The sequence below is a fragment of the Liolophura sinensis genome, chromosome 13, assembly GCF_032854445.1.
Source record: "Liolophura sinensis isolate JHLJ2023 chromosome 13, CUHK_Ljap_v2, whole genome shotgun sequence".
Taxonomy (NCBI): Eukaryota; Metazoa; Mollusca; class Polyplacophora; order Chitonida; family Chitonidae; genus Liolophura; species Liolophura sinensis.
Window position 1 is genome coordinate 9,769,458 of NC_088307.1, and position 24,841 is coordinate 9,794,298.

The following is a 24,841-nucleotide window of genomic DNA, read 5'->3' on the forward strand; positions in this document are numbered from 1 at the left end:
CGTATTATTACAGCAGCCATACCATAACCAGTGGAGCTGAGATATGGTTTACATCGATACCTGTCACTTAACTCTGCATACAGAACATAACCTGTGGATCTGAGATATGATTTACATCGGTACCTGTCACTTAACGCTACATACAGAACATAACGTGTGGATCTGAGATATGGTTTACATCGGTACCTGTCACTTAACTCTGCATACATAACATAACCTGTGGATCTGAGATATGATTTACATCAGTACCTGTCACTTAACTCTGCATACAGAACATAACCTGTGAATCTGAGATATGGTTTACATCAGTACCTGTCACTTAACGCTACATACAGAATATAACCTGTGGATCTGAGATGTGGTTTACATTGGCACCTTTCATTTGATGCTACATTAACATAACTTCTCCCCTATCAAGAGCTAAATGCGTTAGTTTTTGACTTGATTATGGCCAGCAAGTAAACGCAACAACGACGGAATCCGTCTTTTTGTTTTGTAGCGTGACAGATGTTCGGCGAGTGAACGATTCTATATATAGGGCGAAGACTTAATGCACACCTTCAATATCCAATCAAGAACAGATGAAAAAAAAGAACATCTAAGCTTCCATTTAATATTTATTGTTTACCAAACAAGAACAAAATCGCAAAAAAAAAAACAAAACAAAAAACAAAACCAGTTACAATAACAACAAACAAGCAAAAAAAATGTTAACAAATCCTGTACGTTGTCTCTAACAGATGATCTGTGAGAAGATTCACGTATTTCACAAAGTGTTACAAACTCTTGATGGTTTGAATGATACCAGCTTGTCCACATGTTTAATTTATTGATTTATTTGATTGGTGTTTTACGCTGTACTCAAGACCATTCACGTATTCTATAACGACCTAAACACTGGACCAACTGGTTAAAAACTTCACTCTTTTTTGTGCAAAATCTGAATCTGTGTACAGTGTTTAGTTACCAAGACTTACAAAAAGTACGTAGTATGAGAGGAACTGATATTTACAAATCGCAACGTTGAATGATGTCGATACAGTCTCGCTGCGGTATTGTATTTTAGTTTTAGTTATATTTTTTTAAAGGAGAAGAAAACATAAAAATGGTGCCAAAATCAGATGAAACAGCGTCAAAACTTATTTGCAAATATGATCTTTAATACTTTTGTGAATTTTTGTTTTCAAAAGAAAAGGGAAACATTTTTGTATGGTGGGTATTTGGGACCAACTTTTGGTATTTATAGTTGTTGCATAACAATGTTTTAAATAAGGATGTGATGCTTGTCTAATAAATTTATTTAAATGTAAATTTGTTGTTTATATCGAAACATTTGCAGCAAACCTAAATTAATACTAAATTAATACATTTGTTACCTGAAAAGAACAAATTCTAGTGCAAAAATATTTATTAAACCTGTGTTACATCCTCATTTATGACATTATTAAACCTAGACTATAAATACCAAAAGGTGGTCCAAAATACCCACCATACAAATATTATTTTGAAGTGTCTTTTTCTCCTTAAGGAAAAATCGGAAAAAATATTGACGACCATATTTAGCAATAACTTTGCGCAGTCTTGCATCTGAAGTTAATGTCATTTTTCTCCACCTTTAAGTTCATCGCAGTATGAATACCCCCAAAATGGCCAATCAGATTGCTCATTATTGGTTGAACAAAAGCGGAACTGAATTATTACTGCAAAAACTGTTGTGTCAAGGTAATACTCCATCAACGGCCAATCAAATTTTCTTGAAAGTAATTATGAACAGAACGTTCAGAATCTCTGTCACTCTGCTTCATAAGTGAATCAAATTCCCTCGCATAACTTAAACCAGGGCTACAATTAAATAGTAAATGACATACGCATATTGCTTATCGACAACTTGAATACTAGCATGGTGCATGATTTAAATACCGGTATTGATTTCATTCATTCGCCCAGAAAATTCCTTGTTTCTTTCTAACCTCACTGAAAGCTATTGACTGCTTTTGTTTACGCTATTCTGTTCTAATTTCGTACTTTATACTCTTTTAGTTCTGTTGTAGTTTGCGCTAAACATCCTTTAAAGAAATTGCCTTGCGATTATTAATCCGGACCATCCATTTTGGTTAACGGCTCTTATACGACTGTCTGTTTCGGCTCATCTCCTTCTTCTGTGTTCTAACTCATAAATCTGGCATGGAGTTCACCAAAGCAAAACGACGCCAATAGTGGTTTTAGTTAAGCTTAATTGTTCTCTTCTGACCATTGAATACTACCTGTTTAATGTGATGGCTTCAGATCAAACCGAATTCCGTTTTTCTTTAAATAATTAATTAATCCTTGACCGTTTTCATGAAGCAGCGTCTACGGTGAATATGGCTCTGTCTCTCGTGTTGGTAATGTCCGTTAGCCTGATTCCTCTATATCAGATGAAAATGTGCGACAACTTCATCCACAGATTTTGGCAGCGACGTTTCGGCCAATCCATAAAAAGTTGTGTCGAACACAAGGAGCTTCCTGACTTCCTTGAGACACTGTCTTAGCGACCTGAAATGTTTATCCGTGTCTTACAGTTCCGAGAGACAGGAAGCCCGACTGTTTGACAACTGGAATGAGGACGCAGGTGGCGAGTTTGAGCTGAAAACGAGATGTCCACGGAAACCAAAGCATCACCACAGCCGAACTTTAGATCTGTGCTTCTCACTGGATGAGCTCGTCTGACGCTTCCACGTGGTGTCAAGACAATGGCAGGTCTCGTCTGCTGGTTCTCGACACTCGCGAGATGTTGGACTTTCTGTTACAGTCAGGCCCAGGAAATCGGGGGTGGTTTAACGTTAATGGTGAGATCTATTACTGGGTCGGTGCGACATACAACGGCACTAACTACATGTGGGTAAACGGTGCCGAACTTCTTTCCAATTCAGATTTGTGGCAGCATGGAAGACCGATACACATGATTGACTACACCGCCATAGTTTTGAGCCTCGATACCCCCGACGGTATTGCAGACGAATACCGTTTGCAGGTTTACTACTTTTTATGTGAATACTGAGCGGACGGCATAGAAAGTACAACTATTTAACCTCGGACTGCCGCGATGTTGATCTAATAATTTACAGGTTGGACAAGCTCAAACCAAGAGTCTCACAGGAAATGTTTGTTTATTAGTGAACCCGAGAGTGAACAATTTAACTCCTTTCCTGGGGTTTATTTTCTATTACTGAGATAAAAATTTCCGAAACTAACCGACAGATTCGAATCTGCAATTTTGGCAGCATTATTCTGAAAGTGTTGTCGTTACTATGGACTTGGCCATTTGTTTGACGGCTGTATATTTTGACACATATATTTAGCGTCCACTAACTTGTTATTCCAGACGTGAAAGATGAGACAGCATTTATGCACAGATCTGATCTTTTCAACTAAACGTTATTGACATGAACATTTGAAACTATTACAAAGCCAGTTCAAGAGCCGCACAAGCCACCAGTCACTTACGTATTGAAAGAAGCTGTCAATGTGAGACCCGAAAATGGCTGAGTGAGTGAGTGCTTGGGGTTTAACGTCGTACTAAATAATTTTTCAGTCATATGAAAACGAAGGAATCTTTAGAGTGCATGTAATGTGCCTCCTTGTTGCAACCGGATTTTCAGCGTTCTTTTCTCTAGTGCTGCTTCACTGAAACGCGTTACCGAAGGCAAGCTTCGCCCGAGCCATTATACTGATACGGATCAACCAGACTTTATGCTGAACGCCAAGCGAAGAAGTTACAACTTCCTCTTTTAAAGTCTTGGGTGTGACTCGACCCAGGATTGACCCTGGATCTACTGCTCCCGAAGCTATCGGAGCCGGGACGAAAATGGCTGATGAAATGACATCGCAATTGACATTCAAAGTAAGATTGTACCAAGTTAAAACCAAGTTCTGTACACATATGCCTCCTCTGGCGCTCTGCTTCATAATTGTGTCTACTTCCGCTTAGGGCAATGGGCTGCCTATTCATCGTGTTGAATTAGATAACCACGGTGGATATATGAACAGTTGCAATCAAAGCGCGGCATATTTTGTTATCAACAACGGATATTCTAGCATGCTACATGATTTGAACACTGATTTCCTCAGTCGCCTAGAACATACACTGAGTCTTTCATCATTGAAAACTGTTGACTTCTTCATATATTTTCTAAGTTCTTTGGTGGTTTGTGTTATACGTCGTTTGGGGAATTGGCCTTGCGATTATTAACCTGGAACATCCTTATTGGTTGACGGCTTGTATACGAATGTCTGATTCGACATAGATCCTTCATGCTTACATGCAGGCGGCTTCGAACCACATTAGCGAACAACTGTCTTCTGAAACGATGAACTAACACTACTGCTGTCATTCGGCCTTGGTCGTTGGGGTCGATGAAGGCCAACAACAGCGCCTGTTTGGTTTTGGCTTTGAGAAAGTCGCGTGATACTGGGGGTAAGACAACCAAAGTATTTATGCTTGGGGTTTAACGTCGGACTTAAAAGCTTTTCACTCATATGACGACCAGGAGGCAATAGGTGTGGTATCTTTTTGTGGCAGGGCTAGTCTATGCCGCCAAAGTGGTGCCGCCAAAGCAGTATTATGCCGAAGGCACCAGACATGACACCTCACCCAGTCACATTATACTGACAAAGGACCAATCAGTCATGTTTTCTTCGCACTGCCCTTTCAGTGCTGAGCGCCAAGCGCGGTAGCAGCATGTCACATTTTTAAAGTCTTTAGTACGACACGACCCGGGTTTGATCCTTACTTCGAGGAGGACGCTCTAACCATTTGTCCACCGAAGCGGTCACATCGTTTGTATACATTTGAGAGCCAATCAAATGGCTCTCACCGTTATTGTCCGAAAAGGATATAAGATATTTAGACCACCTACTTTATCCCATGTTCTGTTCACATTTATTGAACAAAAATGGATGTTCAACTATACATCATAAAATTCCTTTTTCTTATGCGGATTACACAACCAATAAGCATCAAAGTATTTACTTTATTTATTATGTTCACCGGCATAAATATAACATAACAACAGGCTGCTCTTGTACAAAACATGTATATTATTTATATGAAAATATCTAAATATGAAACTTTCAGTATAAAAACAAAATAACCACAGCAACAACAGCACATTGCGCTAACAAAATGTAATCTTTAAAAATGAAACACTGATCGCTACCCAATATTTAACATGGTGGAGAGAAGCTGGGTTATATCTACTGATTCTCCTGTTATAATGCGAGCCGAGGCAGACTTCACCATACAAAACCCGACGGCAGGAATAAGGACCTCTGCACTAAACTTCAGGTCAATGAATTTGTAGATTAGTTGATTGTTAGCACGGTCTAATACGGTCAGTGACCCATCGTGACAATTCAGACAGAGACCCAAGTGATGAGGTACTTGGTGAGGACTCCACTGCTGATACGCGGATTGGACCTCACCTCCACACGGGCTGTAGTACCGGACTTCGTCCTCACGGTACTCGATGACAACGTACCAGCTGTTAGTACCAGGCTTACTGCCCAAGTCACAACCTTGCTGCACGGCGCCTACGCAAGAGTAGCAATAGGAGTGTGGGGATGACGGAAGGACGGAGATGTCAAACTCCCAGTAGAGCCTGCCGGTCTGGTAACGACCGTCTGTCAGAGCTGTAGACCAACCCGCACGGGACAAGTCCTCGCACTCTATCATGGAACCGTTATGTGTGATTGTTAAAAGTTCGTCATCTGTCTCCGTGAACTTCAGCTCTGCTTCTGTAACATGCAAATAACAGACGTACACACAAGCTCAGGCTACCTAACATGCAAGTAAAAGACAAAAACAAGATGAAGATACTTCTCCTAGCTCCGGGTTAAGCCGAATTAGGCACAATTATAATGCTGAGCGCTCTGGCCATATTTTTTGACAGAAAATTTTACTCATTGTAAAACTTAAGAAACTGAGAGTGAAGGCCTTTGATGGAATAACCTTGACACACAAGTTTTTGCAGTAATAACTGGTGACTGACTGAACACCAGCTCAGTTTCTGTAACGCACAAGAAGCACACACCTAACACCAGCTCCCTTTCTGTAGCACACAAGTAGCACACGCCTAACACCAGCTCTGTTTTTTTAGCACACAAGTAGCACACACCTAACACCAGCTCCCTTTCTGTAGCGCACAAGTAGCACACACCTAACACCAGCTCCCTTTCTGTAGCGCACGAGTAGCACACCCTTAACACCAGCTCTCTTTTATGTAGCGCACAAGTAGCACACACCTAACACCAGCTCTCTTTCTGTAGCGCATAAGTAGCACACACCTAACATCAACTCTCTTTCTGTAACGCACAAGTAGCACACACCTAACACCAGCTCTCTTTCTGTAGCGCACAAGTAGCACACACCTAACACCAGCTCTCTTTCTGTAATGCAAAAGTGACTAGATATGTAACACAAACGAATACTGACTCTGCAGTGTAGTACAGTTAATGTATTACACTCGGTAAATGAAAACATATACGGACAGCAATAGATGTACACAACATTCGAAAACTAGATGTAACAGATATAAATACATATGTTTCCTTGAACAGATAACGGGTGATGTGACACATGTGGAGGGTGACATACTTGTGACATCACCAATATGCGTTTTCCTTACCCAGAGAAAGACGATGTGACACAAGCCGATGGTGATACACAGTACTTGTGACATGAGCATGGATGTTAGCTACATCAGACAAAAAATGATGCGATACAAGTCGACTTTGACGTACTTGACATATGAGCAATGGATGCACTCCTCAATCACGTGATGGAAGTCGACTGCGATACTTGTGTGAAATGGGCAGTGGAGGTTAAAACGTGAGTAATGGACCCTTACACAGAAATGGATGATTTGAAACGAATGTGCGATGCAAGTCAAAGGTGACATGAGCAATGGATGTTTTTTTCCTTAAACAGAGAAATGATCATATGATAAACGCCGAGGCTACATTACTTGACATGAGCAATAGGCGTTTCCCTCAAGGATTACGTGACGAGGCCGATGGCAACATACTTGTGACATGAGCAATAGGCGTTTTCCTCAAGGATTGCGTGATGGGGCCGATGGCAACATTCTTGTGACATGAGCAATGGCGTTTTCTTAAAGGATTACGTGATGAGGGCCGATGGCAACATTCTTGTGACAAGAGCAATAGGTGTTTTCCTCAAGGATTACGTGATGGAGCAATAAGCGTTTTCCTCAAGGATTACGTGATGAGGGCCGATGGCAACATTCTTGTGACATGAGCAATAGACGTTTTTCTCAAGGATTACGTGATGGGGGCCGATGCCAACATTCTTGTGACATGAGCAATAGGCGTCTTCCTCAAGGATTACGTGATGGGGGCCGATGGCAACATTCTTGTGACATGAGCAATAGGCGTTTTCCTCAAGGATTACGTGATGGGGCCGATGCCAACATCCTTGTGACATGAGCAATAGGCGTTTTCCTCAAGGATTACGTGATGAGGGCCGATGGCAACATTCTTGTGACATGAGCAATGGTCATTTTCTTCAAAGGATCATGGGACAGAAGTGGATGACGACATACTTGTGACTTGCAGAGGTGAGATTTGTTCTTCGTCTCCTCCTACATTACGATGTTCCTCAGCTGTCTCTTTTACAACCACATGTCGACGAACAACGCAATCACGGCTTAGTGACTGCACTAACTGTTCTTTGATGCCTTCATGCTTCTCCAATGAACGCGTAACTTCACTGAACTGGTCATCAATCCTTGAATGCAAACAGAATTTAGAAGGCAATTTAATGAAGTGAGTACCCCAAATGCAATGACTGAGTTATTGATTGGTGTTAAAACTGGTTCTCAATAAAACATGTCGTTCATATGACGGGAATCAGGGCTTTGGGTGGAAGAATTCAGTGCCCGGATTAATCCACCGACCTCCAGAAGTCACATACAAGGAGTATACGATTAACTCCCCTCAGCAAATCCTGCTAGGTTTGCTTCTATCCCATTTTACACGATAAAGGCTTATGACACAGAGAGTAAAATCGTATCAGCGAACATGTGAAAACAGTGAAATTTGCCAAAATATATCATTACTACATTCGATAATTAATTCCAATTGCTGCTGTAGTTGTGATGAAGGTGATGCTAAAACAGAGTCTTTGGATAGCCAAATTTATTCATTCATTCAACTGGAATATATATATATATATATATATATATATATATATATATATATATATATATATATATATATATATATATATATATATATATATATATATATATATACGATATGCAGATATTTCAGTTATACGACTATCAGTTTCATACGTGGAAGAAACCGGGGGGTCTGAGTAAAATAATAACAGCTGGGCGATCTCGACCTGTGAGTCATTGTTGCATGGCACGTGATCTCCATGGAGACCTAATGGGTTGTACTGGTTTTGTCGAAGGCTTGGTTAAAAAGTGACAGTGGCAGAAAATAACTAAATGACAACACATACCTTTCAGTCAAAACTTTGGAACCCTGTGAATAAACAGAACAGGTACATATTTAAGAACAGTATCAAAAATTGAAACGTGCATAGATGCTATCCAGCTTATCACAGAATGATATGTGGAGAGACTTGGTATGCCCCATAAGCAGCACAACAGCTGTTCTCATGTATTATCTGTCCTGAGCGTCCTTGACGCAGACGGATAGGTTAGATTTCAACTATGCATCTCCCAAGTGCACTCGATGTCTGTGTCCGGAAAGTCATTGTTTGAATATTTTGTTGTTTCAAAAGACAGATCTTTGTTAACTTTCCTCATCTCCTAAGCATTTACCTGTAAAAATTTCACGTCTGTTGAGGATAATAAATCCTTAGAGGCCTGCTGCATCCTCTCAAGCTCCTCTTCCAGAATTGATAGATGCTTGACGCTGGCACCACATTGCACACTCCAGTCTGAATGTCGGGTTTTCACAGTCTCAAGCGCGCTTGTCTTCCAGCTGTTCAGTGCCTCTAAGGCAGCGCTAGAAGCACTCTGAATGGCCTTTGTGTGAAGGTCGTGGTTTTCCTGAAAACAGTAACATCGTCTTGCTGGATTTGTTCAATTATTTTTTTTAATTGTTGTTCTGCGCCAATTTTCCCACCTATATTGGGTTTTAGTAGGGTTTTACTCTGTATCCAAAATGTATTTATTTATTTATTTGATTGGTGTTTTACGCCGTACTCAAGAATATTTCACTTATACGACGGCGCCCAGCATTATGGTGGGTGGAAACCAGGCAGAGCACGGGGGAAAACCACGACCATCCGCAGGTTACTGCCAGACCTTCCCACGTACGGCCGGAGAGGAAGCCAGCATAAGCTGGTCTTGAACCCACAGCGACCGCATTGGTGAGAGGCTTCTGGGTCACTACGCTACGCTAGCGCGCTAACCGACTCTAACGAGTCCAAAATGTATGTGTCCAAACGGACATTCGTTTACCAGTCATCAACCATTATGGACGTTCCCTGACATGTCATACATTTGTTTGTTTACTTATGATTGTAAACTTTATTTGATTGGTGTTTTACGTTGTACTCAAGAATATTTCACTTATACGACGCCAGCATTACGGTGGGTGGAAACCGGGCAGAGCCCGGGGGCAACCCACGACCATCTGCAGGTTGCTGGAAGACAAATTGAGGCATTGGCGTTAAGTTTAAAACCAATAACCGTAACCTCAATGTTATAATAAATCTTGACCTCGCAACAAACATTTGCATACCAATCGTCAAAGATAACGGACTTTCCAGGACCTCAATGCCAATTTCCAAAATAAAGTTCAACACAAACCACCAAAGAGTGAGTGAGTGCTTGGGGTTTAACGTCGTACTCTACAATTTTTTAGTCATATGACGACGAAGGAATCCTTAGAGTGCATGTAATGTGCCTCCTTGTTGCAGGACAGAGTCCAAGAAACTTAAAGAAAGAGAGGAGGGATTTGATGGAATATCCTTGACACATTTCATTTTCATAGTAAGAACTTGTGACGTTGACTGAAATCATTACATAAAACACTCAGGGTGTCACGGATGCCTCAACTGATAAAGGTCGTTTCAGAATATTATAATACATACCGGTAATATATATACACTTCGAGATAAAGATACACAACGTCCCTACATTAAATTAACACATGACATGATAAATCCCGTACGCACAAACTATATATACATGTATGACAATTTATCCTTAAATCGGATATGACGTGACATAATTGTATACTTTTTATACCTAATTTAACAGCTCTATTCTTTGAATACAGAAGGTTCACTGAAAACATTATACTATACACATAATTAAGAAATAACTAGTTATGCAGAAAGAAAATTAAAGTGAGTATTCGAACGGTGAGTTATTTTTGTTGAAAATACCAACCTGGATATTGTTTTGAATCCCTTTAAATCCAGAAAGGCACCTTTTTATTTCTTTAGCGGATTTTTCCAGACCGCCGGTTTTATCCAAAAACGTTGCCTGTAATGTAGAGAAATGAAACAGCGGGATCAGGTCAATACGCCCTCTAGCAAGAGCGCCCTTTACCTAAACACCCTCCACCTAAGTACCAGCGGTTCAACGTGTGTTGACGGTCAGTCAGCGAGCGCCATGTACGCGTCCCTATAAGCCTAGGGATTTTTGGAAGTACGTGACAACCATCAGTAGACCTAACTGTGTAATCTGTATCAGAAATATCAAGTCCTCAACGGATCGCATTTCTTTACACAACACCATATAGAATATATATTCTTCTGTAAGTAAATATACTTATATATATATAACACATATAGAATCTATACAATATGATCAAAGCCATTGCGGCTAGCTTGAACATTCATTATAATATAGAGGATGGTAAGGTAGAAGGTCTTCTAGCTTAAGGGCGTTCTGACTGTAGTTCGAAACAGTCACCAGTACATAAGCTACACAGATTTCTTAAGTGTTGAGGACAAACATAATTTAACCAATGAGGACCGTCTGAAGGAATCTAACTTCAGTTGATAACGACAGATTTATTTTAGGAATCAAGAAGTAGAAACAGATATTCGGATATCAGGTAACAACCATGATTGATATTCCGGGAGAACATTAGTAAGGCCAGTTTCCAAAGCAACTCTGAATACAAACCAGCAAACAAATAAGAAAGTTTACAAAGTAAGAAATTATGACGGATTCTTACAAAGACAAGCAGTCAACAGCTTCAATGATGACGGAATGACGCCAGAAATGTTCCTAAATGCGAATTATTTAAACCAGTATTCAAATCGTGTACCATGCAAGTTTACAAAGTTGTCAATTTTCAAAATATGTATTTTAGCTGCGCTTTGATAACAAATTGTTCATATATGCAACGTGACGATCTAATTCAACACCATGAATATACTCCCACCTAGTCCAGTTATGAAGCAGAGCGCCCTGAGAGTCTGGAGAGTCCGGGTGTATTTATTCACAGAAGAACTGTACTGATTGTAAAAGTCAAAGAGGAATTTTTTGTATTACCTTTTCTTTCTCCGTAGCCGAAACAATATCCCTGACTTTATGCTCCGGATGTTCAACCACACATCCCAAACAGAGCAGCATCCGACACGTCACACAGTACAGACTCATCGCCTGATCGTGTTGGTCACATGTTGACTCTGTGCTTAATTGGGAATTGTTCTTTTCTTGATCCTTCATGTTTCCTTGGGAAAGGTGTTCCTCTGATGTAATCAGGCGGTGTTGCTTCAGTGAGCCCTTCATCGGATGATAAGCCGAGAGACAGTCATCACAGTAGAGCAAACGGCAGTAACAGCAATACTTGACGGCTTTTGACTTGTTGTCTTCTTCGCAGACAGCACAATGCGGGATGATGTTGTCTTCAACCTTTGCATCGGATGAGAACCTTTCCACAATTTCTGCAAGCTGAAAGTTGAGCGGCAAACCAGCCACACCGTCTGTCCCCAAGCTAATAGGTGCTCGACAAACAGGGCAATGTATCACATGACGAACGTCCTCACCCTCCGGGCTGCAGGTGGTTTGCTCGCCTGTCACACCAGATTTAGACTTCTCAGCGACGGAACGAATACATTCCTTGCAAAAACTATGTTGACATGATAAAACCACAGGTTCTCGAAACATTTGGACGCAAACTGAACAGGTGAGAACTTCTTCCAGGTTCTGCTTGTTTTCAGACATTACTGCGTTTCCTGGTAAATAAATTGTAAACTGAAGCGTAAATTTACTAAAAATTGTCCCTGTTCTCATCTACAAATAATAGAAAAATAAGAATAAAAACATGAAGAAAACAAACTAAAACAACGTTCAAATAAAGACGAGAACGATTAAACTGGCAAAAACACAACTCAAGTTTTAAGCTAGATGTCTCCAGAGACATGATGTACAATACTATTTATAATTAAGTTGTTAGTTGCATCAGTTTACTTGTACTGATTTAATATTTTTGACTGTTGTGTAACACCATATTTCAGAATTAAATACAAATTTCAAATCTAACAAATGAATTTCATAAAGCTTTAAAATGATTTTATAAAGCTTTAAAATTATTTTATCAAGCTTTGAAAAATAATTTGCAAAGCTTTAAAAACTCATTTTCAAGTTTTAAAAATCATTTTAAAGGCTTTAAATTTACCGAATAAAATGACCAATATTCGTACATTAATAAATGATGCAATAGAGATGATTATTAAAACCATTTTCAAAGTATAAACCAATGAGTAATTATCACTTTGTCACGCCGTGTGTTAATATGCATGATACGGTAATAACACAGACCACACGCTTCTAAAGTAGTACATGTGTTTAAAATCAAAGTTTTGTACTTTCTGTGTTGTCTAACATTTCATTAAACGAGATTGAACCCCAAAATTGTATTTATTTATTTATTTGTTTGATTGGTGTTTTACGCCGTACTCAAGAATATTTCACTTATACGACGGCGGCCAGCATTATGGTGGGAGGAAACCGGGCAGAGCCCGGGGGAAAGCCACGACCATCGTCAGGTTGCTGGCAGACTTACCCACGTACGGCCGGAGAGGAAGCCTGCATGAGCTGGACTTGAACTCACAGCGACAACATTGGTGAGAGTCTCCTGGGTCATTACGCTGCGCTAGCTCGCTAACCGACTGAGTCACGGAGGCCCCCCCAAAACTGTATAAGTAGTTGTTCTACCAAACATTATGGTCTGTCAGCAACCTGCGGATGGTCGTGGGTTTCCCTTGGGCTCTGCCCGGTTTCCATCTACCATAATGCTGGCCGCCGTCGTATAAGTAAAATATTCTTGAGTACGCCGTAAAACACCAATCAAATAAATAAATAAATACCAAACATTATATGAGAAGACAAATGTTTAGACTGTGTGGGTTTTATACTGGTACACATGCACTGAAGTGTTTTAGTTCAGCTTGGAAGAGTTTGATTGCAGAAAAAGTATTTATTCAGTGCTTCAGTGCTTTATACATGTATGAAAAACGAAAGCTCGTTAACTTATCAGTGATCCAGGAAAAAGACTTTGGAAGATGTGATGGATGTTATTTTAAATAAATCTGAAACAGAACTGCAGCCAGTATAGACCCTTGTGTCTCTGTTCGGGGACATGTCCAATACCTTCACAATTTACAATTTTTAAGACAAAATATAAAACAATATAGCACAGAGAAAAAAAACAGAGCAGCGATGACAGTGTGATAGCTGGCACATAGTCACACATAACAGGTGAAATGCGGTCTCTTGTCAATTTACCGCAGAGAGGGCTTTACTCAAACTGTTCATGTAAATGCTTAAATAGTAGCAAATTATACGCCCCCCCCCCCACTCCATGGCTTAAACAGATTTAGGTAAAAAAAAATAATTGTAGAGATGAAATAACCAATATCAACGTCTCCCAACAAATTTTAATAAACCCAAATGTTTTGGGGAAATAAATACTGTAGCTTACGACCTGTCTCCCAGCTAACACCATATCTCATAGATGACAACAACTGATCGAGCTACAAGGTCATACACGTCAGGTCAAATGAAAACCTTTTCTATGACGTCATTCAAGCTAACAGAAACGCTGTCGAGCAGCAATAACTTACACAACATCGGAAGTGACATCATACACACAACCTTAGCTCATATCTGTCCAATCACAAGCTGAGATGATGGGGATTGTTCTGCCAACCAACTCCTGGCTTTCCAGGGTAGCCTCCATGGCAGTGTTGGTGTTGACGCGCGACGCAACGCACTCGCCACAACTGAACAGGGAGATAACTCAGCACTAGGACCTGGGATAGTTCTACAAGCTGAGAGTATTGCCCCCTTGGCCAGGTTAGCCGAAACACTCTTACCTAGCTGACTTTATAAAAATTAAAAAAAAAAAAAAACCTCGTTAAAAAAAAAAGTTAAAATCTCGAGCAGATGCTACGTAGGCTGTTACGCACTTAACAAAAAAAAAAAGGCGCGCCACATCGCAATTTAAATGTGATCTTATGAGAAGGTCTCTTCCTGTGACTGTACAATACGGTACCGGTAGGCCTATATATGAAAATTCATGAGATGAAGTATTAACGGACGCTGTCCGTTAATCGGTGAAAATCGGTGGAAATCGGTGGAAATCGGTGAACACCCTTGAACTGCCCCGAGGCCCGGGAACCGTGTTGCTACAAGTGTGGACATGGTGGCAGGTACACAGATACTGCATGGCTTCCTCGGGTCAGCTAAGTGCCCCCTCCGCACCGTCACACCCGCCCCCATTCGCCCTGTTTTCACACCACCGTCCCGTTCGCTCTGTCCCCCTACAGAGTTCTTTTTAAACAGGGATCATCGTTGACGTTACCGCCGCCAGCTACTTAATTTTCGGACTGATCGCTGGGGCCTGACGAAAACTATACCTTGAAAACTATACCCCTCCCCCATGTGAAAGTTGAAAAATTTATTTTTTTACTGTTATATGCTATTACACATGATAATCTGCACATAAACAAATAAAAACAAAGTGTTTCATGTATCATTTAACTAAGTAAACCCTTAACTACCATACCGATGTATGTTGTAGAGATATAAAGTACACTTAGCCTTGGGCTACTTAACATTTAGTATGCTTCATGAAATTGACCCCTGTTCTCTTTTGCATTATTTTCATTTGAAATGACTGTACAATACGGTACTGGTATATGTGATAATTCATAAGATGAAGTTTTAATGGACACTGTCCGTGACAATATGTTTTTGTTGTACAAAGGTTAAACCGGGTTTCTTCTGGTCAACTAAGCAATTCCATGGTCTCTTTTTGCATTATTTTAATGCCATACATGTACTAAAAAGGGCTTGCAGTGGTATGAGTATGGCCGGTTGCAGAAGGAATGCGCAATCTGCTAATTCTCTTGATCTAAGCCTGAAGCCGAACCAACGAGAGTAGAATTCATAACTGTCAATCTGTCAACAGCTACTGTGTGAATTTCAACCGGTCGACCATGACGGTATAACAACTAATTTATTTTGAAAGAGTGAGTGAGTGAGTGCTTGGGGTTTAACGTCGTACTCAACAATTTTTCAGTCATAGGACGACGAAGGAATCATTAGGGTGCATGTACGTGTAATGTGCCTCCTTGTTGCAGGACGGATTTCCACCGCTCTTTTATTTAGTGCTGCTTCACTGAGACGACTTACCGAAGGCAAGTAAGCCGCCCCGCCCGAGCCATTATACTGATACAGGTCAACCAGTCGTTGCACTATCCCCTTCATGCTGAACGCCAAGTGAGGAAGTTACAACTTCCTCTTTTAAAGTCTTAGGTGTGACTCGATTAAGGATTGGCCCTGGATCTACAGGTCCCGAAGCGGACGCTCTACCAACTGTGCTATCCGGGCCGGTATATTTTGAAAGAGGATAGGATTTCCAGCACATGTCATTAATAAATTTAATTGGCGTTAAACGCTAGTTCTATATGGGTAGATTAAACCGGAGTGCTGGGCATAAACCACCGATCTTTGACAACTTAGTGAAGAGCTTGTCCTCACATGATGCATCGATATGTACAGTATATTGATGGAAGACAAATGATGTACAACAATCACGGGACTGCGCAAATGCATACACAAACGTCATATACCGCTTATTGTCGCTTATTCCACTGTGCTAGTCGGCATATCGGAACTTCAAAATCCGTGGAACCTTCTGTGGAGAAACGATTGAAACGTAACAAGTGAGAACACACACAAAAAACATGACAATATATATGTAGCTGACGTGTGATATATATACATTTCCAGTCTTAGCCAGTGTTTTTCTTCGTGGGAACATGCTGCAATCCAGACTAATGACGTCTGTTATACTGCGTTTTTAAAAAACTAATTCTGCTGTACGTTACTACGTTTTAAGTATTAAAACGAACTGTCCCAATAAATTGACAGAGGCCGGATTTCGCCGGTTATACTAACGTGTGCCCATTTACCAGCTATCGTTGTCGCTCTTCTTTTACTCTCTATGCTGTAAGTCTTTCATTATAGCTCATACTATATGCATGTATGACCAGACATGTAATGTCAGCCTAATCACAACTTACCTTCAACTTCCATTAGCGTGGCTCGTGTCCTGGGCTGAAACGTGCTCTATATACCGTAGCACATATTTTAACCTCTATTATAGTTAACAGCGTTACAGTTCCAGCGACACGCATGTGATATTTTCTTTTCAACAACAGTTTATTGAACAAGGAAAAATCAATCGGCGAGGTCTTGAATTGACTGGTTCTGTATGTGACATTCAGTCTAAAAGACCAACTACTCAGATATTTCTCCAAGCAAGCAAGCCACACTATTATTAACCACGGCGACAACGTAGGTGTGCCAAGATTTTTATGGGCTTCGTTGTATCACCTACTTATTTCGTGGTCGTCAAGCCACAGAATACGAACGTGCGACTATCCAACTATATATGACGGAGTATGAGTATACTTAACATTATTTATTTATTTATTTATTTATTTGATTGGTGTCTTACGCCGTACTCAAGAATATCTCACTTAGGCGACGGCGGCCAGCATTATTGTGGGAAGAAACGGGGCATAACCCGGGGGAAACCCACAACCATCCGCAGGTTGCTGATCCACCTTCCCACCGTACGGCCATACTTAACATTAACACTCTGGACATGGATCATAGTGAGAAATCATATATGATATCAGTATAAATAACATTAACAAACTGGACATGGACCATAGTGAGAAATCATATATGATATCAGTATACATAACATTAACACACTGGACATGGATCATAGTGAGAAATCATATATGATATCAGTATAAATAACATTAACAAACTGGACAAGGACCATAGTGAGAAATCATATATGATATCAGTATACATAACATTAACACACTGGATATGGATCATAGTGACAAATCATATATGATATCAGTATACATAACATTAACACACTGGACATGGATTATAGCGAAACCGGCTTTGATTTTACATATAGACTTATCGTTACAGTGAACTCAAATAGTGTCTGGCTAATTGAACTGGAAAGCACCAATAAAATGGGCACCTAGGCGATGGATGGTTGGGGGAAGTCAATGTCAAATAACTTAATGATTTTCTTATTATTTATTTATTTATTTATTTATTTCTTTGATAAGTGTTTACTCCATACTGAAGAATGTTTCATTTATACGAAAGTGACCAGCATTAGGGTAGGAGGAAACCGAGCACAGCCTGGGGAAACCCACGACCATCTGCAGGTTGCTGGAAGACATTCTCACGTACTGGCGGAGAGAAAGCCAGTGTGAGCTGGGCTTGAACTCACAGTGACCACATTGGTGAGAGCTCATTGTGCCTTACTGGTGTGCAAACCTCCTCCGATCCCTGAAAGTATCAGAGTTTCCCACACAACTGAATATTTGTAATTACTGCCAGTAGGAAGGCAAATTTAGTTGTTTCTATCAATTACTCATGATGTGAGCACCAAATCCTCTAGGTGTTTCGCTTATCATCAGTTAGAACAAAAGTACAGAGGCCAGTATGGGAGATGGTAATCGCCGAATAGTTGTCTATAAATCACTATGACACACGGGTTTTCTCCCACCATAACTCTGGCCGCCGTCGTATAAGTGAAATATTCTTGAGTGCGGCGCAAAACACCAGTCAAATAAATAAATAGCTACGACACACGAGGTATGGGTTCAATCCCAGCATTAGTCAGGCAGGGAATTTGTACATTTTCCTCTCTCTCAATGTTCGTGAGGCCTTGGTGACAATAAGTGGTTGATGAAGCATGTATGACGGTTTGTCTGGTCTACCTATTGCTGTACGTCATGTACGTGATCAGTAACCTGGGAAATGTCGGTGCAGGTTAGCGCTTGTTACTCACGCCGGTGGAGGTATGCGCTTGTTACTCACGCCGGTGGAGGTATGCGCTTGTCACTCACGCTGGTGGAGGTATGCGCTTGTTACTCACGCCGGTGGAGGTATGCGCTTGTCACTCACGCCGGTGCAGGTATGCGCTTGTTACTCACGCCGGTGCAGGTATGCGCTTGTCACTCACGCCGGTGCAGGTATGCGCTTGTTACTCACGCCGGTCTCCTTCACTCATAAACCCGACGGCCATCGTAAAAACGGACAAAAATTCTTGGACATGGTGTTTAGCCACAATCAAAAAATTAAAAAGAACAAATACTAGTATAGTGACTAGAACTACAAGGGCAGAGCAGTTCTGGTCACTTTTAAGAATTTTAGAACTTTAAACAATGAAGTATATTCCTACTAAATGGCTGCAGAAATTGGCTAATAAGAGACAGATTACCAAAGGCGGTTTGACCCAAACACAATAGGGGTGTTTCCAGTATGAACTTTTTTTATCGCTGAAGGTAAAAAAAGAGTCCTATTGTATAATGTGACCTGTCAAAAAATGTAAGGAATCTATTTTTGATCGCATTTACTATAGCATAGAAACTTTCACAAAAAGTACTTTAGAGCTGACGAACGATGAAGTAAACTGAGGAACGGTGTAGCCTCTGGAACACAGTGAAACAGGTGATGGGTAAATTACTGTAAACAAAGCCTAACAGTTTTCATACGTGACATGGTACATGGCAAAGATTGGTTTTACTTAATATATTAAAGGATAAAGGAGTTCGAACCCGAGAGTACAGTTATGAACAGAAAGGTAACTTCAGGAGCGATGATACAATTGTTTTGGCGATCAGTTCAACAGTAACACTAGCTATAGTGCCATGAATTCTGAATCAAAGGAAATCATAAACAAAAGCTACTAAAGGGGGTCATGTTCATTATCTAACGTCTTTAAATTGTTCGGTATTTTTGCTTAATGGGGATTTATCCTCATTTTCAACGATTTATCGGCAGTATCACAACTCCGTCGCCTTTAGTAGACTGGATGCAATGCGTATAGTGCTGTATCACTGGAATGCCATACTGAAGATACCAGACATGATGCCCCAGCGTCGGTCTTTACCTCTTCTGCTGAGTGCCAAGAGAGACATAGAACCAATGGGGGAGTTAAGCGTTAGAACACTTTTAAAGGTTAAAAAAAAACTGTTTCATGTGACTTGTTAGGCAACAATTTTGATTACATGCATTATAGCATGGGCGTCTGATTAAAGTTTTACAAGAGGTAATTTATAGAGTAAACGAACGAAGGAGAATATCGAGGAGCTGAAGATCAGTAAATTTGAGGAGTTCTCCCAGGATAGAGGTGTCATTTGTACCTCTGGATCACGGTGAGACGATCGGTAAATTAATATCAACAAAGCTGGTCTATGATACAGTATTGGTGTTTTTACCTTTGACGACAAAAGAGTTCCAACTCGAAACTCACCTATAGTAAAATTTTAGGTAACCTCACCGGGACTGAACCCAGGACCTAATATTTACGAAACCTGCCCTTGTCTTCAATATAGCTGCCTTGTATCTAACACCAAGTGCTGCTATATTACCGACCGCAAACCGTGCCGTAAACTACACACACTCTAATAGAACTCTTTTACCCTTGAAGGTAGAGAAAGGTCAACTGTATCATGTGACCTGTCAAAAAGTTTTGATCCCATTCATTATAACATGGGCGTCTGTAAAAAGTATCATGAAAACCAATTTAGAGTAGACGAATCAAAGAGAAGTTGATAATCTGAACGTTTTGCGAACTAGAAAAGTTCCTAAAGAAAGATGTGTCATTTGTGCTTCTGGAAAAGGGGGAGACTTGTGAGGAGTAAATCATTTTTCAACAATATATTGCCTAATATTTTTCACCATTCACATGGCACAGTAGGACTGTCCTTACCTTCGACGACACAAGAGTTCCAACTCGAAAACCCCTTACTGACCACTGATTGCTTCTTGGTAACAGACTTTTGAAAGTTTCAGGATTTGAAAAATCCAGAAAAATTTGCTTTTTTATGGGTCAGTTATCTCGTGAGCACGACGTATTTTAAAAGAACATAACTGACACTTTGAAAGTTGTGTGTGTGTGTGTTTTTTTTTCTTTTTAAATGTTTTTTTTTCAACCATGTGACTTTTGCGGCTCCTTATTTAGAAGTTAAGCCCGGTATTAACTTTAGTCTGGACCAAGTGTCATTAGTTCTGTATTAGACCAAGACTGGTATTAAGACTTAAGTCAGACTTAACTTATAATACACCTTTGAACAACCGACCCCTGTAGTCTTTCATATTAAAGGATGCATAAAACGCTTGGTTATTATTTATTAGTATGGTGTGGCCTAAACAAATAAAACTAAAGAAAAAGTTTATGTTTCCTCTTGGGGCGTAAAAATGTCTTTAAGTTTTCGAAAGTCTCCAGCGGTCATAAGGGAAATTATGCATCCTGTTAACGGTGATAGCTGTCAAAACAACTTTGTTGAGGGAAGAGCCCGAATTATGGACGCCAAGCTGATCCTGAGTTCCCAGTAGGACGTCATTTCCGAATATTTCTAGCGTAATGACCCAGGAGTCTCTCACCAATGCGGTGAGAGGAGATAAATAAATAAATAAATAAATAAATAAAATACAGCATTATGAGTAATTCTATTCATTCATTCATTTATTTGATTGGTGTTTTACACCGTACTCAAAAATATATCACTTATATGACGGCGGCTATCATTATAGTGGGAGAAAAACGGTCAGAACGTTGGGGAAACCCACAACCATCCGCAGGCAGCTGTCAGACCTTCCCACGTACGACTGGAAAGTAAGCAGGCATGAGCTTGACTTGAACCCACAGCGACTAAGTAATTCCAGATCAGTGACGTCGTCTAATAAAGTGCAATTAACATCACTGTAATTTTTTTCCCTAATTTTGCTTAAGCCGTGCCGATAGGGGGCGTGTAATTTACTACATGAACACTTACAGTAATACTCTGACTGCACTGTCTTGACTAGAGACCGTATTTCACCGGTCACGTGTGATCACTTTCCTGCTATCATCGGTGCTCTGGTTTTAGTCCTCGTCTTTTTTGGGCATACCTTTCCACATTTTCCCTAAAACCACACTCTTTTTAACACCTTTTGATATATGTGTTTAGGTTTTGATTCAGGAGAAGAAAGTTTATACGATCGTTAAGCAGAGGTTAACGCACAGCGGCGAATCGATGGAGCTGGAAAGTGAAAGTGAAAGCAGGATATGTAATACTGTTACAAAAACTTGCTTAAACATACGACGTATTTGTTAAGTTGAAGGTCACGCATATAAATAAAGGTAAATTACTCCCTCGTGCTGTCAATTAATGATATTTATTTTATTCTTTCACGATATTTTAATTATATTATTATGCAACGAGACTTACAGTAGTTTGATAGACATATATATGTGCAAATTTTAAAACGAAGGGAAGTAATTCATCAGTGGTTCGTTCATTTTTCCGTATTAAACACATAACCACGCTAAAACTCTTCTGGGCGGAACGAATTCTCTTCGCGCGTGCAGAACTTGGAGATTGTCAATCATCATGACGTCGCCGGATTTCCAGTCCATGTCAGACGCACACTCGCACAGCGTTTCATCCAAAATGTCCATTACTTCCGGTTTCATGTAAGTCCCATCACTCAGGTAAACAGATTTTTCCGGAACGTTCCGCGAGTCCACGTAAGCCCTGTAGGCGTTGATAATGGCGTTATGCCACATTTTGAGGCCATTGTTAGGGTTGATTCTGACACCAGGCATGATGTCGGTGATGGTTTTAACGGAACCGTCCGGCATCCATTCAAACGTCGTGCCTAACTCTTTGGCTTTGCTCTCCGCCTCTTCACGCGTCTTGCTGAGGTACGTTGACTGCCACCCTCGGCCAATGGCGGACTCGTTGTCATCGCCATCAGGTAAAACTCGTAGATAGCGAACACCTTTCTCTTCCAAATCTTTCACGAACTCGGGTTCCCTCTCCAGCATTTTGCGGTAGACCAAGTTCGACGGAGCCACAGACGTTTGACCGCCCTCTTTGGCGGGATATTCACAGAAGAAGAAGATGTTTTTCGGGTATTTGGGGGACTGCGCAATTTCGTGGTGGAAATCTACCAGTTTGTCCGGAGGAGACTCATTCGTTGTGAACACATCACCCACGACGGAAGTCCGCGGTGCCGCGCCACCTATGTATGGAAAGGGCTGATAATCCAACGCTTTCACAAACGCATCGAAGTCGATGGCTTTTTTGACGGGGAAATCGCGAAATACGATAACTCCGTACTTCAGCAGGATCTTTTTCAATTTGTCTCTGTTTTCTTCCAGCCACATGATGGTGCTAGGAAGATCGGTGAATGTTTTCTGATCGGTAGGGCTCAGAATCAAAGGAAATGGTTTTCCATCGTGGATTTTCTGCTGCGGTTCTGGCAGTTTAACTGTTTCCACCATTCCTCCCAGGGTGTTGATGTCTTCAAGCATGGTTCTGTGTTATCTGAAAATATCGACAGGTATACGAGCGCTACACAAGCTAGGCGCATCATTGAAGATTTACAACACACAAAAAACGCTTGTGTTGAAATTTAAGACAACTTGTATTGTTTCATTCAACACTTAAAAGTGTTACCCAACACAAACATGTGTTAAATAAATGTGAAGTACACATGTTTGTGTTATAAAGTAATACAACATAAACAAGACCGTGTCTTAATTCAACACAAGATAGATTTATGCAAATATGACACAAGAATTTTGTTGGAAAGAACACAAGTTTGTGTTCAGTCAACACATCGCTGTGAATTCCAATCCAACTAAGGCTGGCTTCCTCTCCAGCCGTACGTGGGAAGGTCTTGCAGCAACCTGCGTATGGTCGTGGGTTTTCACCGGGCTCTGCTCGGTTTCCTCCCACCATAATGCTGGTGGCCGTCGTATAAGTGAAATATTCTTGAGTACTGTGTAAAACACCAATCAAATCAAATAAATCAATCAACCCAAGTGTTTTTGGTCTGAAACACTGGCATTCATTAAGCCACCGATATACATGCATAGCTGTCTGACTTGTTTAAGTGACATTTAGAAGTTGAGTCACGAGGCTATATGGATAATACCTTGTATTTATTTTGTAAGAAAATAAACAGATAGTCTTGTTATATTATATGTTATAACGAAGTTTCACCAATATCTGTGCTTCACGCATGACAACATTTGTTTTCTGCTTTACATTTCTATTTATTTATTTACTTGATTATTGTTTTACGCCTTACTCAAGAATATTTCACGTATACGACGGCGGTCAGCATTATTGTGGGAGGAAACCTGTCAGAAACGCAGGGCCATCGGCCATCGCAGTGAGTGAGTGCTTGGGGTTTAACGTCGTACTCAACAATTTTTCAGTCACATGACGACGAAGGAATCATTAGGGTGCATGTACGTGTAATGTGCCTCCTTGTTGCAGGACGGATTTCCACCGCTCTTTTATTTAGTGCTGCTTCACTGAGACGACTTACCGAAGGCAAGTAAGCCGCCCCGCCCGAGCCAATATACTGATACGGGTCAACCAGTCGTTGCACTATCCCCTTCATGCTGAACGCCAAGCGAGGAAGTTACAACTTCCTCTTTTAAAGTCTTAGGTGTGACTCGATCAAGGATTGATCCTGGATCTACCGGCTCCGGAGCGGACGCTCTACTCGGCTCGTTGATGCCAAAAACGTCCCACATTGACAAGAGAGGATACTTAAGGTTACACATGCTCAATTCATGCAATTTGGTTAAAGAACTGAAGGGCGCTGGGCCACTGATTGGACCACACTGCAACACACTGTAATACGATATAAATTTCTGCACCGTTATCTTGCCCCTAGTTAAAATACATCAGAACTTCCTCCGTTTTTGTATAGAACTGAAAACTTTTTGGGGGGTTATCAAAGGTAACAAAATGCTATGAATTTACTTCCAGCAACCACAGCTCAAAACAGTGATTATGCCAGGTTGAATTTTTGGTCTCTTGTACAGAGAAGAGCTAGCTACATGTCTTAGGTATGACATGGCACCGTGTAAATGTTATGAGATATATATATTTTTGGAGTAGAAGTTGGTCAATTCACTGCATGAATAGTAAGGAAAGTCAATGCTCTCATATAACTACTTCAGTTACAAAACCTCTGGGTTTTGGAAAGTAGCGATACTAGTAAATGACAAGGAACGAGATCATCTGAACCGTAGTGTATTTAAACCCGTATAGAATTACAGTAACAAACGTTTTCTGTCGTTTCTACCTTTGCTTGACTGACCTTCACGTAAGAACGCACGGTGTCACTCATATCTGACGTGTAAGCCTAAATGATGCTGTGCGTTTAAAGACTCTAAAAATTCGTCATTCCAGCTTTACGCTAAGTCAAGTCTGTTT

The 24,841-nt window shown here is 40.6% G+C and overlaps 3 protein-coding genes across 3 annotated transcripts; all 3 read right to left on the reverse strand.

Annotated features, from left to right (window-relative positions):
• Window positions 1–5,064: 5,064 nt before the first annotated feature.
• Window positions 5,065–8,547, reverse strand: LOC135480663 (uncharacterized). Its single transcript, XM_064760559.1, has 3 exons — window positions 8,528–8,547; window positions 7,602–7,786; window positions 5,065–5,775 (listed from the first exon to the last, which is right to left on the reverse strand). Exon 3 carries the CDS (start codon window positions 5,711–5,713, stop codon window positions 5,195–5,197), a length of 519 nt encoding a protein of 172 aa, XP_064616629.1. The 5' UTR covers window positions 5,714–5,775; window positions 7,602–7,786; window positions 8,528–8,547; the 3' UTR covers window positions 5,065–5,194.
• LOC135480662 (tripartite motif-containing protein 67-like) lies at window positions 8,382–14,222 on the reverse strand. Its single transcript, XM_064760558.1, has 5 exons — window positions 14,126–14,222; window positions 11,550–12,235; window positions 10,434–10,529; window positions 8,853–9,083; window positions 8,382–8,550 (listed from the first exon to the last, which is right to left on the reverse strand). The coding sequence occupies exons 2-5, from the start codon at window positions 12,222–12,224 to the stop codon at window positions 8,449–8,451; spliced, it is 1,104 nt and encodes a 367-aa protein (XP_064616628.1). The 5' UTR covers window positions 12,225–12,235; window positions 14,126–14,222; the 3' UTR covers window positions 8,382–8,448.
• A 7,687-nt stretch (window positions 14,223–21,909) lies between these two features.
• LOC135480833 (uncharacterized) lies at window positions 21,910–22,917 on the reverse strand. The gene has a single exon (XM_064760762.1). It carries the CDS (start codon window positions 22,915–22,917, stop codon window positions 21,910–21,912), a length of 1,008 nt encoding a protein of 335 aa, XP_064616832.1.
• Between the last annotated feature and the right edge of the window lie 1,924 nt (window positions 22,918–24,841).